The 14,833-nt window shown below is 36.5% G+C and overlaps 1 protein-coding gene across 8 annotated transcripts in view; it reads left to right on the top strand.

The window, feature by feature from the left end:
• The window catches only part of FOXJ3 (forkhead box J3), a 130,868-nt gene that overhangs the window by 30,177 nt on the left and 85,858 nt on the right, over positions 1 to 14,833 (top strand). For 7 of the 8 annotated variants that reach the window (XM_067725733.1, XM_067725730.1, XM_067725732.1 and 4 more), the window contains one exon: positions 9,064 to 9,388. In XM_067725733.1, the coding sequence (XP_067581834.1) occupies positions 9,064 to 9,388 (325 nt within the window). Of the gene's footprint in view, positions 1 to 8,951; positions 9,389 to 14,833 lie in introns of all 8 variants that reach the window. The other variant, XM_067725729.1, reaches the window with a different exon arrangement.

Here is a 14,833-nt window from a genome sequence, read left to right as displayed (position 1 = left end):
CAAAGATGGCTTTGAGTGTTCTTGTATCAAAGGGACTCTTGTTTATTAGCTTTCCAGCTACTCAAGAGACATAGAGATTCCAATAGATAGAGTGAGATTAAATGCAAAATACGGTACTTACTTGATGACAGAATGTAGTTCAGTGGTTAATGTCCAAAAATATTTATTTTTCCTCCTTAAATTGTAGAGTAAAATATTTTTAAGATAAGAATTACATTTATGGCATAAAGATGTCTTTTGACCATATGATCCCTAAGTTTTAGCCTGAACGGAGTTCTAATATGAGTATGGCTTGTATGAATTTAGAATACAGTTTTATGACTCTAAGATTATATATTTGAGTAATAGAGTAATTTGGAGAGAATCTAGAGAAGAGCAGTAACTATATTATGGTTCTTAAATCAGATCCTGTTGGAGTTCTGGACTTCAAACTTTTGAGAAGGAACCTAAATGGTGTTAATATTGTAAAATATGTGAAGCATCGTTGTGAAGAGAACTCTCACCAGTTCTCACTTTCCAGGATAGAATTTAAAGAAATTTTCTTCTCTGTAGCAAGGGAGATACATAGATTAGTCTGTTAAAATTTATTATTATTTTAAACAAAATGAATTACTGTATACATTTGGTGAACTTTTCTTCCCTTGGAGTTAAAGAATATTGTTGGTTTCCAAAATAGGTAATAGCAGGGCTTTTAAAAATGACATAGTGAGGTTCTTTTTCATCTCTGATTTTATGATAAATAGCTCTGAAACCACAGTTCTGTTTACAAATGACAGTTGTCTCACTAAATCCCTCAAGTTTTTGCATAAGCTGTGTTGTGAATATTTTTGGAATCTTAGGGGTGAAACAAAAGTTGTGAAAGTCAAGAGTTTTGAAATGTGAACTTCTATTTGTGTATTGGATTCTCTATCCTAAATTATGATTCTTCTTCCTATATTTTCACTTCAAACCAATGAGGATTTTTTGGGCTTGTCCTTTAAAAAGATCATTGCTCATAGGAAATTTAAAGGCTCAGTTATTCATACCTTAGGGGTGATTAGTTTGATGCTGTCCACTTTCTTCCTAAATAGAGCAGAGATCAACTGCTTTGAAAAGGTTAGAGTTTTTCCTGGAGGAGAAGAGCAAGTAATTAATTTTGGAGTTTATAATACCAACTTTAGGGGCCAATCTTGGAGGCTTATGGCAGTGTGAGATGGGAGAGCCAAGGTATAGAAGAAGGTACTTAGAAGTATGCCAGATATAAGCTATGTGTATTGAAATTTTATTAGGAACAAGCTGGTCCTACACCAGGAAAATGGAAAAACTTATTTATTTTCCTTGTTACACTTCTGTCTCTCTGCTGCAGAATATCCAACTGGGGCTTTTATACTCTTAGAAATTTGATTTATAGAACTCCTTTATAGAATAGGTAGGATTTTGTGGGCTGCTTCAGGAATCATCATCATAGAATCTTATTTCTGTGGGAAAAGTGTATGTTCAATTTTCATATGCAATCTACAAACAAAATTTAAAAGCACAGTCTTTTCTGGATCTTTTCTTTAGAGTAAATAATTGAATGAGGGGCTCATTTCCATTGAGGTTGATAAATGATTATTGTGTGATTTAGGGCATGTAAGTCTAAAACCACTGAGTAAGAGTGACAGTCATTTAAAATTTAGAAAATTCTGAAGAGTAAGAATTTGATAGGAATAATAGCTAACATTTATTGAATGCTTATTTACTGTGTGTTAGAAACTCTTCTTAGTGCTTTGTACATATAACTCATTTAATCCTCACAACAATCCTTTGGGGTGGGTACTGCTTTTAATCCTCACCTTACACATGAGGAAACTGAGGTATAGAGAGGCTAATTTACTTGTTTAAGGTCACATAGCTAAAAGTGGAAGAGCTTAGATTCCAATCCAGGCAGTCTTGCTCCAGAGCCTGTGTTCTTAATCACCATATCTTTTCTAATGTAGGACATTGACTGTGTTATTTTCCTGAAATTGAACTAAGAGTAGAAACTTTGGCTTTGCCGGTGTATGATAACTAATTTTGAAAAATAACAGCGGCTACTTTTGCTTGGAAATAGCTTAAATTATTGCTTCATTTATAAATTAAAAAAGTTGTTTTTTTTATATCACATGCTTCCAAAATGTAAGGTCAATCTGTAGTAGTTTATTTTCTTTCTTGTTAGGTTCCTGCCACAATCAGCCTTGGGTACCTGAATATCCACATGTACTGTTCTTCCTATAAATAGAACTTACTTGCCCTTTTCCCAAGGGAAACAACCCAGAGTTTCATCCAGTTATTATATCCAGCCGAAATTCTAAGCTCTCTGGGTGCATTCACTTTCATTAGATCCCAGAGTGGCTTTTTGGTTTATAGTGGTGAAGGAATAGGATAATAGCAATAAAATCTTTTATTCAGAAAACAGGATAATGGGAAACACAAAATAGTCACTAGGCCATATCGATTATAAAATCCTCCTGGGTAGCAGTGGCAGAGACTCCATGAAAGTATAATAAGTTCCTCGATTCTGCTCTTTGCTGGGCTGTCCATTGTCCCCTGTGCCCTCTGAAAGTTCTCACCTTGTCCAGTATCCTCCATGGCCACATCTGTGGTGGGTATTGGTGAAGATGCCCTATCTGGGAAATGCATAGGCTTTATAGCTCACTTCTTGTTGATTAGCTTGGGTATTATTTTGGAAACTTAAGAGACTTTTGCAGTCTAGACACCCCTCTGCCGCTTTACAGTTATCTTAAAAAGCTTAGTTTCTAGACTTTTTGCTGCTTTGAGCCAGAGGACATGCCTAGGCAGAATTTTTTAATATGAAAACTCTGCCCTTTGTGCTCTACTTACCTCAGGGATTTCTAACCTTTTGGTGCCATGGAACCCCTTCAAAGTCTGGTGAAACTTGTGGACCCTTCTCAGAATAAGATCTCAAAATTCATAAAATAAAATACTTAGGATTACAGAAGAAACTAATTATATTGAAATATGGTTAGCAAAATATTAACTTTAAAACATAGTAATATATATGCCTTTGAATTAACACATTAAATAAAAAATCTAGTGGCAAATCTATACACTGTCATAAATCTGAAGTAGTCGATGAGTTTAAAAAGTTGAGATTCTGCAGCATTTGTCACATATGAATATATTTGTGATTTTTATTGATGGCAAAGTCACAGGTACTGTCAATGCTGCTGTGATTTGTTGTCTACTTTTGTAATTAAAGGAAATGCTAAGTTTCAGTTACAAGTTAGTGGAAATAAAGAATATATTTTCCCCCATCCAAGTTCATTCACCTCTTTTAGCTCCTAAGGGAATGATGGCTCTGGGTGGGGCCATTTGAAGTGATAGTCTTGGGTGGAATGTCAACACCCTCACAACATTGCTTTTGTGTGGCAAGGCACCAGTCTTCTCTACTGCCAAGGCTGTAGTTTTGCAGCTATCACTCAGTTACTTAAGTTTGCTACTTCAGAAGCACTTGGTGGTTTTTTTTCAACCATGTAGGGCTTTAAATTATAGGAATTTTAGCTTGAATTGCCGGCCATAGGCAGGGAGTACCTCCCTTAGCAAACCTGCATTTTCTCTGCTTGCAACTTAATTGAAGTTTATTTGCCTTTTAGGACTTTGTTTTAAGCGGCTAGAAGGAGCCAACACATGCCAATATTCTCAATTTTTCCTATAGTATTTCTCTCCTTGCTCTATAGCCTCAGTTGGCATATGGTTTGTTTTCCAGTTACAGTAGGTGACAATTTGACCAAATCCTTTGTCACTCTTGAATAAGTGTAACAAGCTTTCCATCCTGCAGTATTAGAGTTCTTAATGTTTACCTCATCAACTCCTCTAAGAGAGTGTCTTATTTTAGGTCCTGTTACTTGTATCACCTCACTTCCATGTCCCACATTCCATGTTTGTTAGGAATTGCATTCACCTGCTGGTAGAGATCTTTTTATAGTAGTTAAACACATAAAAAGTCTGGAAGGTAGGCAGTTCAGGGCTGGGGTGGCAGCTTCACAATTGCTTCACCAAAATAATCAGGGACCCAGATCCTTTCTCTCTGCTCCCATGTCCTCAGTGTATGGCTTCCATTCTCAAAGGTCACCTTATGGTCCAAGATGACTGTTGGAGCAATAGCTATTGTATCCACATTCCAGAGAGCAGGAAGGGCAAAAGGCATAATACCATCCAGAATAAAATTGGGGTTGTATTCCTAAGGAAGAAGGCCAGAACAGGTATGAAGTGGCAGTTAGTGGTCTCTGCCATAGACCTTGCTTCTGGCTGCCGAGATGCAGTAACAGGAATTATGTTTTTTATATATGAATATTATGTTTAAATATATGTATTTTTTGACCCCCTGAGATGTGTGTGATCAGAATTACTGCTGTGGTAATTACAAGGATTTCTTTTGAGTTCTCAGTTGCTCAGTTTTTCACATGCCAAGTGTTAAGACAAAATGCCAAGTGCTAGGAAGGGAGGGAGAGGATTCAGGAATATCTAGGTCACATCATCATTACCTTCATTATTCTTACTTTATTTTCCTTGATGTCTTCGTCTTACCTCCATTTAGGAAAGCCAACAATATCTCTACCCATTTCCTACCTTTTTATCCTGTTGAAAATTTTCTGTGTAAGCCTTGGCTACTCCTCAGTTGTTAGGGAAGTTACAGAGGGAAGCCAGGCAATGTGCTAAAGTAGCTAAAATGCATATTTGGGATTGTATCAGTGGCAGAATTTCATTAAGTGAGGTCAGAACCCCCTCCCTCCTCTTATGTCATAAATTAGTGTGGAGTTGTTATATCTGGATGCTCTTTACCTTTTCATTGTATGCAGAAAAAATTCCTTATTCTTTTAAGCAATAGATACCATCATAGATTTAAGAACTTCAGACATAATTTTTTCATGCCTTGGTTTATCCCACAAGTAACATTATCTTCTTATCTTTGGCTTCCATCTTCCCATTTTTCTCTACTTTTCCAGTAGAACTCTCTGTTCCTGTGTAGTACTAACTTGTCAGTCTGTGCTGAGTCATGCTTTTTTCCAGTTCATAAAGGACTTCTATCCTGTGGTTATCCTTACCTCATACTATTGAGTCCTCTTTCACCTCTTCCTTTTAGCTTTTAAATGGGTTTGGTCTTGTTTGCTTGGGGAGCAGCACACCCACACCTTCATTGGCTAGTCACTGTTTCAATCATTTAACCACCATTTATTGACCCTTTACCTACTGTGCTCCTAGGCATTGTGGGAACAGAAAAGAATAAGAAAGTTCCTTCTTCTAAGGAGCTCATGGCCTCATGGGAGAGAGGTAGATAAAGGTAATTTAATTCTGTGTAAGTTCTGTGATAGAAGTATTTATAGTCAATGGGGGTAGGATCTAGTTCAATTTAGGAGATGGAGGATGGGAAGAGTGGATTGATCAGGCTTTCTGGAGGGGGAGGTGTTTGGTTTGAGTCTTGATGAAAAAATAGAAGCCAGCTAGACAGAGTGGGAAGGAAAAGGCATTCCAGAAAGGAAGACTCATTCCTTATCCAAATACTGTGTTATTTTTCAGATAATGTGTACCTGGCATGGTGTTGGGTAGCATCTGAAGTACTAGTGTACGGTCACTATCCTCAATGGGGAGGTGGGGGAAAAGGGAGTGAGGGTAGAAAGCTTATGTTCCAGTTATACATGTGAAACAGCATGGTAAAGCCAAACTGAGGTTATAATTGCTCTAGGAATTAATAGAGAAGGATTAATAAAAGGTTAATGAAGCTAAAGTAGTTGAAAATGAGGCATTCAGATTTAGTATAATATGAGAAGGGGAACCATTTAAAGTTTTTGGGCACAGTGACATGAAAACATTGCTGGCATTTCTCTTGGAGTATATACATGTACTCTGGAGGTGATTAGCAGGGAGGAGTGGTGAGAAATCAGAGCCTAGGAGGCCAGCTAGGAAGCTTTTGGAATGAGGTGAGGTAATGAGGGCCTGACATTTCTTAACCAGATTTCCATAACCAGATTCCTCAGAGCCTCCCATGCTGTTTTTAAATCTGCCACCATCTGTTCTCTTATACAAGTGGACTTCTGTCATCACCATTCCACTAAGAGGTTTCTTTCTAAAGTTACTTGAAGATCTGGTCAAATCTAATGGTCACTTTTTGTGTTCTTAGTGGAGAACCACTGCAATAACCAGCCTAAGCAGCAACAATAGAGGCACTTTTTACCTCACTACCAAGAATATGTAAAATATAACAAATTGCAAAGAAAACAGCAGCCCCGCTTTTTCAGATTTTAAATTTGAGAAAGATTTTTATACTCTACTTCAATGAATAATTCTTACTCATGATGCCTTTGATGGCTAGGCACCAAATTCTTTCCAGCCTATTTAGATCTTAACTTTCTTTAAGTCTTAGCTGAAGTTCTTCCTTCTCTACCTCTTAAGGCTGCAGCCCATGTTGTCCTCCACCTTTTTCTGAGCCATTGCAGCACCCAGAGCTCTTTTCCAGCTCTTTCTTGTGTTTGACCTTCCTAATTGGAGTACAGGTTTCTAGAGGACAGAAATTTTTATCATACTTGCTGTGTGTATAAGATTTTACTCTAGGATAGCCTTGTACACGTGTGTAATTATAAATTCTTGTTTATTTTTATAACAGTATTAAGTACCTACTTAGTGTGTGTTCATGTTATATTACTGAGACTCTCCTAAAGTCTCAGTTAGTGGCACTGGGGGAAGGAAACAGAAGTTAAAGATGGTTCTCAACAGGGAGCATCTGCTGTATCAGTTATATTCCAATTTGGAATGTACTTTTACATTATCTTTGAAAATGTATGTGACTGGCTGCTTTGGGAATTTGAACAAAATAAAGCTACTCAGTGGAGACTTAATTGAGGCAAATAGGATGATAGCATGGTATAATAATAGCCAATGTTCGTAGAATAAAATGTGAATAATAATAGCAGCAACTACTGTTATCACCACTACCAGTAGCTAACATTTATTGACTCTTTACTATTTGCCAGTGGCTGTTCTGAGTACTTTATATCAGTGAGAGGTAGGTACTATTATTTTAATTTTACAGGTAAGGTATGGTAGAAAAACTGCTGGATTGGGCATCAGGAGATCTGAGCTCTGGTTTTAGTTCCGCTGTTAACTATTTGTGTGAATTTGGACAAGTCTTTAACTTCAGTAGACCTTAGTTTTTCATCTTTAGATTGGAGGCTTTGTTCTCTAATCTCTAGGATACTTTGCCCACTCTTTGACATTCTGTGATCTCTAAATTATCTTGGCTTCTTATTCCACAAGTTTCTATCACTTATTTCATGATGGGAACAAGCATTTCTGGCTGAGATTGTAGAGCAAGGTGCTGTATAGAGGAATTTAAAGTTCAGGTTTCAGAGGAATGCATACAGCAGAGATGGGGAGGGAAAATGAAAAATGTAAAACTGTTAATCAAAATATTGGAAAATATTCTATCTGCATTGCCAGTAGTTAATATTCTACTGGCAATGCAGATAGAATCCTCGTGGCTAGCTCTTGATTTATAATTGCTATTGCTTAATCTTATTTACTTTATGGTTCATTAGTACCCTCCCAAGATACTCCTAGAGTAATATTATTAACTAATACTTACTGAATGTTTCTTCTATGCATAAGTTATCCCATTTATTTCTCAAAGTAATATTTCAACCGTAGGTACTATTATTGTTTCATTTTACAGATGAGATGGGGTTTAGAGATAGTAACACTTTCATAGTCTCACAGATAGTAACTGGTAGCATAAGTACTTGAATTCTGATCTGCCTGACTCCAGAGCCTGTGTTTTTTATTAATTCTACATTGCCTCCCAGAAGTTCAGATCCTAAGCACATACTCCAGGTTGCTTTTTGCCTGCAGCCATTTGGAATGAAGGGTATATATGGGATTCTTAGCCACAATTTTTTTCTTTTTACTGAGATACTTTAAGTTTCTTATTTTGTTTTCTTTTTCCCTTTATTTTTATATCACTTAGAAGCCTTTCATTCCTCTCTGCTTTGTTGTCAGGCTCACTTTTCCTGCTTCTTTGATCCCAGGATAGGAAAGTTTGTACCTTTTGTTGAAAGTTTGCCATTCCAGTGTGAGGTGTCAATCTTTGTTTCTATATTTTTATCTTCCATTCTTAGAGCGGCTTCCTTCTTTCTCCAGAATATGTGTTAACCTGGCAGATGTTGTTTTTTCTTTTTTCTTTCTTTGGGTGATAATGGTTTGAATTTTTCAGCCTTGGAGAGAAATAGATTACAGAATCCAGATCACTGGATGTTTTTGTAAGCCTGTCGTTGAGTTTTTAATGTTTCTTTTCTTGCTGTCCATTTATGTGATTTTATCTCATATCCTACACTCCCAGATCTTTAGTTTTCTTAAGCTTGTTCTTTGACTTTTTTTTTTTTTAAACTTCCTGGCACTGCCTGTTCTCCTTTTCTCTAGTTCATCAGTGTCCTTGAGTTTGCATTTCTTTTTTCAGTCAACTCCCCCAGCTAGCTTGTCTCCTTGCTATTCTTGTCTACCCTGCTTTACTCTTCCTATCTCCCACCTGCTCAACTTTACCTTCTTTCCTCCATGTAAATTCCTCAGTTACTTCTCTGACCTCTTGCCTACACTTTAATTTTGGTATTCTTTTGTATGATTTCCCTAAAATTTGTGTAAAAGAAATGCCAGATATACAATCTTAAGTTTTAAAAGGGCCTGCAGTGTTGGTGAGTAAAGAGCTGGACTGCAGACAGATTTATTCATACTATGATCCTGTCTCCCTGTTTAAAGTGACAGATAGTCTTTTTAAGAAAACTGGCCTCAGAATCACTTTGTGTGTATGTATTGTTCTATCTCTTAAACAGTTTAAAACCAAATTTGTTGTGTTTGGAGAGGAAGAAATTAAGAAAAAAGATTGGAAATGTTGATCCCTTAAATATTTGGTTTGGTCATTAATATACTCAATCTTTTTCCTCCAGATTTAACTCAGGCTTTCCCTCACTTTGGAACTCCTAGATTTGTGAATATTGGATATTTTGAGAAGCGGGGGTTCTTTCCTTGATATTGACTAAGGAGTCTATTTACCTTCAGGATGACATCTGAACTGGAGAGCAGCCTAACATCTATGGACTGGTTACCACAGCTCACCATGAGAGCAGCCATCCAAAAATCTGATGCTACACAAAATGCACATGGAACAGGAATTTCCAAGAAGAATACACTTCTTGACCCAAATACAACCCTGGACCAGGAAGAAGTCCAACAGCACAAAGATGGGAAGCCTCCATACAGTTATGCCAGCCTCATTACATTTGCAATTAATAGCTCACCCAAAAAGAAAATGACTCTAAGTGAGATTTATCAGTGGATTTGTGATAACTTCCCATATTATAGAGAGGCTGGCAGTGGATGGAAGGTAAGGATTTTATTTAAATTTTTATTTTTATGCTGTAAACAATAACAATACTGGCTTTTATTGAAGATAAAGCTTTGTGGAGGCTTATATAATTAAAGATGAAATTCTGATTACTAGTCATTTTTAGGGTTAAAAAAGGAAATTAAATGTTTTAAATTAGATGAATAACTTTATTTTAGGTAGAATATTAATTTGTTAGAGCTTTCTTATATTAGAGGACTGACATAGCATAAGGTATTGGAGCAGAGATAATGTAGCATTCACTAGAAAACAATACCCACAGTTCAGTTAAGTTGATAGTGTGTCTGAGGTTTAAAAAAAAAATAGCATAGTATTGCAACTAGTACTGTTTTTATCATCAAAGATTTTTTAAAAAAACTCTATTTTGAAAGAATTCTAGATTTATAGCAGAGTTTTGTAAGTAGTACAAAGGGTTCCCATATATCCTTCAACCAATTCCTCTTTTTTAACACCTTATATAACCATAGTACCATTATCAAAACTAAGAAATTAATACTTTTGACTAAGCAGTACTATTAGCTACTAAGTAAATTACAGACTTCGTTCAGATTTCACCAGTTTTTCCCACTAATGTTTTTTTTATGTTCCAGGATTCAATTCAGGATCTAATCTAGGATCCCACATTACATTTAGCTGCCATTTGTTATGTCTCCTTAGTCTTCTCCAATCTGTAACAGTCCCTCAATCTTTTCTTGTCTTTTATGACCTTGACACTTTTGAAGAGTACTTGTCAGGTATTTTGTAGAATGTTCCTCAGTTTGGATATGTCTGATATTTTCTCAGTTAGATTGAGGTAATGCATTTTGGGGAAGAATAATGCAGAGGTGATGTGCCCTTCTCTGTCTATCAGTCATATCAGGGGGAACTTGATGTCAGTATGTCTTATTACTGGTAATGTTCACCATGGTTCTTTGGTTAAGGTGGTGTCTGCGAGGTCTCTCCACTATAAAATTACTATTTATCACTTTGTAAATTATGAAATGTTTTGGAGGAGATACTTTGACAGCATGCAGTACCCTGTTTTTCTTAAATTTTTGTTCATTAATTTTAGTGTTCGTTGGTAGATCATTACAGCAGTTTTTATTGTTTTCTAGTGGTGGTTTTCTTTTTTCCTTTATTCCTTCTATATTAATTGGGATCCTTCCCAATTAATATGGAAGCCTTGTCCCTTCCTCCCCTTTTATTTATTTATTCAATCGTATATTTGTAATAGTATGCACTCATGGATATTTATTTTATTTTTTGTGCTGTCGTTATTTGTTGCTCAGATTTTTGCTGCTTTTGCATTGGGAGCTCTTACAGGTTGGCTCCTGTGCCCTTTGATACGGTAGAGTTCTTTTGTTTATTTACCACTTCTTAACTTTCTGGCACCACAAGATGTTCCAGGCTCATCTCGTACCTTTCCTGCCTCAGCTCTAGAATCAGCTACTTCTTAAAGAAGGCTTAGCTCCTCATCGAAGCTTTTTGAGGAACCTTCAGATTAGTTACCTACCTAATCTATGTTATATGACAAATAATTCAGTTTTCTTTTGTATCTGCACATTTTACATTCATATTCTTATGTAGGAGTTATCCAGTTGTGTGCAGTGTGGGGTGTGTGTATTTGTGTGTGTGCATGTGGAAGAAGGGGACTTACACGGCTTTAGGTCTGCCATCAGCTGGTAGTTCCACTTGTTTCTCTTAAGCTTTCATGTCTCAACACCTTTGTCTTTTTTGTTTGGATATACTTATTAAAGGCATTTACTGAATTACTCTGCACCCGTGATGTGTGCTGTATATCATGCCAGATAATCAAGTACCTTATGGGAAGGGATTTTTTTTGTATCTTTTCCTCTATTCCATGCACTAGCACAGTACTTCCATTTAGTAAGCCTCAGTAAATGCAGCTTGAATGAAGGCCAGAATCCTGGTCCCAGCTTTCTTTCCTAGCTTTAATTTTTGCTAGTTCCCTCTCATGTACTGTTTCTTCTACATATTCCAGCCTATTAGTTGTCCTAGAAATAAATATTTTGATTTTTCTTGCTTTTGTTTTTCTCTTACTTGTCCTTGGACTTTCTCTTGCCCTTTGTCCAGTTGGCATTATTCTGTTTATTCTTTAAGCTCATATGTAATCTCTCTTTTCCCTGTAGAATTAATCTTTTGTGTTTCCATATGTTTTATTAATAACTCTATTATAGAACTTACAGATCTTTGTTCAGGGATCTTGTTTCATCTAAGTCCACCTTGAGAGTGCCAGATTCAGTCTGCTGGATTTCTTGCTGCTGGCCACCCCAAGTTATGGTCTGAAACTGGTTTAGAAGTAGTGATACAGTTTCATCTGGAAGATACATGGTTTGGATGTAGTGAAGAAGGAAGGATGGAAAGCGAAAAATGGGAATAGGTTGAGAAGGATAATGTTGCTTTTTAGAACTAAAAGATACGCCAGGGAGATTATCTGGTCCAGTCTGTTGCTTTAGGCAGACCTTGAATATTCCTGGGGATTGCGGTTTCATAATTATTCTTTTAAAAAAGTTTCTTCCACCCAATTTCAGGAGCCTAGAACTTGCCATGATTACTTTAAATTTTATTTTTGTAAACATAGAAATATTTTGAACATCTCACATGGAGACAAATGGAAAGTGGTTTATCTTCTCCTTTGCTCAGGTCCTATCTCTGTTTTCATGTTTTAGTTCCCATTCACTGTCCTAAGATTTGTTTAGCATTACTTGTACAACTTGCTGCTTACTGTTTCTCCTTCAGGTATGGAAGGGATGGGTTAGGTGAAAATGGAAGGTCATATAGAACTTGTGAAATTAGCTTGTGTTGTTTGAAGAGAGGATGGAAGAAAGATCCTAAAGCAGTTGTCAACCACCTTTCCAGAAATGTAGAGCCAACTAAAGTCACCCAGAGGAGAAAATGTTGTCGTGGTCGCTTAAAAGGATTCAAATAGAATTTTAATATTTAGATGAACTCCCTTTCATTTTGTGCCAGGGCATTGAAGGGAGATTACATATTAAAAACAATTCTTTGAATAGTCCATAAGAGTTATAAAAACTCTTTGAATTTCCATAATTGAATGATTTTGTAATCTGAACTAGAGGAAAAGGAATTTTTTTTATGCTGTTCACCTTACTAAAGAAAATTAACCTATTAAGTTATTGGAATTTAGAATAATAAAAAGAAAAATATAAAAGAGTGTGGTATGGGCATGTGGGGGTGTGTTCTACTTTTCTATGTGAAGAAAAAAGAGAAATAAGAATATATTATGTGTTTGCTTATTGTTGTAAAAAGAAAGTTAGGAATAATAAACTAGAAATATAGTAAACATAGTTACCTATAGGGATGGACGGAACTGAGGTAGAAGAGATAAGGAAGGGAATAAGATTGTGAGTGTACCTTTTTATATAGTTTTGAGTTTTGAAACATCTAAGTGTTTTACACATCCAAAAAAATATAAGGGAATCAAAAAGGATGAAAAAAGAAAACCTTAAAACTGAATATAAGTAGAAATAAATAAGCCTTATATCAAATGTATAACATAATCGCACAGAAAAATTCAAGAAGTTTTGAAAAGAGCATACCAAGGTTGAAAAGAATTACAAAAGAATCATGGACTTCATTTAGTAGATTTGTCTTTGGTAGTGGTAATTTGCTAGAGGCAGTCTGTACCTTGTGTGACCACAAGAAAAGAAGTTGGGAGTTGGGAGCAATTCTGAAACAATCTTATGTGCATGGTAGGATAGAACAAATGAGTACGTATATTAGTGTTTTGGGGAGTCAGGGCTCTCACAGTGGGAGAAGAGAAGTAAAGGTGGGAATGTGGTGGTTGATTTGAATGAGAGATGCCAGTTTAAACTCAAGTGAAAATAAAAATCAGTGAGAGTGCTTTTAAATTCAGATTCCTGGGTCACAACTCCAGAGATTTTGAATTAGTCATCTTAGAACCTAGGAATCTGCATTAAAATTCATCTCAAGTGATTCTGGTGTAAGTAGACTGTACTTTTGAGAAACTACTTTTGAAGCTGGGTTTTCAAGGCCAAGCAATATACCATTATCAGTTGTTTAACCCGGGCCATTTTCCTCCAGCTTACTCTCTGCCATCCTAGTTATCTCTACCTCTGCTCTCCCAACTTCTTTTCTTAGGGTTGTTAGAGGTAGTGTCTCCCCAAGTTGTGAGGTCTGAAGTCATCTCTTTTCTTCATTGTGTGTTGTAAATACATGTGTTGGCTCTCATATCTCTCCAGGTGTTTTTATTTTCTAAATATGCTTTTGGCATTTTTTCCAACAGATTTGTGATTCCCATATGAAAAGCATTATATTCTAGGTTCTGAGCTGGTAGACAAGATCCCTACCCTTATGGAGCCTACTTATACTTTGATATAGAATACAGTATGGAGGAGGAAGACCATTAAACAAATAACTGTGTGGTGAGAAATCCACACTTGGCCTAAGCTAATAATTTATGAAAGTCAGAAAGGACTTCCTTAAAGAACTAATGTTTAAACCAAGAATGAATTGAAAGTTAAGTAGACTCAGTTGGGTGAAAGGGATGGAGGAAGGCTGGCAGCAGTAACTTTTGCAGGGGGAGCAATAAATAGAAAGCCTAGAGGTGAGAGAGACCATTGGAGGGGGTTAGTATAGAGAGTATGACAGCAGGATAGGGTGAGATTATGAAGAGTCTTGTGGAGGCTTTAAGGATTTTAGGTTTTATCCTAAGTGCAATGAGAAGTTACTGAAAGGTTTTAATTGAAACAGTAATGTCAGATTTGCCTTGTGAAGAGGTAACTGCCTGTTGGGTAGAGAATGGTGGAGGAGGGGTAAAGAGAGGAAGGTAGAGGGTGGACACCAGTTAGGAAGCTGTTGTACTAGTTTTGGTGAGACTGGTGTCCTGGACTGAAGTAGTAACAGAAGAGATGGATAAAGTAGGTAGATTGAAGGTAGACCTACAAGATTTGGTGACAGATTTGTTTTAGATGGTGAGAAGGAGGGAGGAGTTAAGGAGGTCTTACAGGTTTCTGATTGGAACAGTTATATGAATAACTGTCTTTAAATAGAGAAGGGAAAACTGGCAGAAGACCACACTGAGAATAAAGATTGAGTTTAGTTTTAAACATGTTGAGTTGGAGGTGTTTCTGGAGATGTCTAGTAGATTGTTGAAAATATGTGTTAACTCAGGAGAAAGGTCACAGATGGTTATTGAAGCCATGGCTGTAGATGAGATTGCCTAGGCAGCAAATGTAGAAGTGAAAAAAGGACAGTGTCAGAGTCTTGAAGATTTCCAGCTTTTAAGCTTTTTGTAGAGGAGGAAGATCTAAGTAGAGATGTGTTCTTCCACTGTGAAGCCATTTAGAAAACATGACCATTTTGATTTCTTCTTCTGACCATCTTGATTTTGGTTTTTTCCCATCTTGAACTTTTTAGATGGGTAATTTTTCTGATTAGTTC

This window comes from Pseudorca crassidens, chromosome 2 (assembly GCF_039906515.1).
Source record: "Pseudorca crassidens isolate mPseCra1 chromosome 2, mPseCra1.hap1, whole genome shotgun sequence".
Taxonomy (NCBI): Eukaryota; Metazoa; Chordata; class Mammalia; order Artiodactyla; family Delphinidae; genus Pseudorca; species Pseudorca crassidens.
Note: the sequence above shows the minus strand (reverse complement) of the source record. Positions and strands in the feature narration are given on the sequence as shown.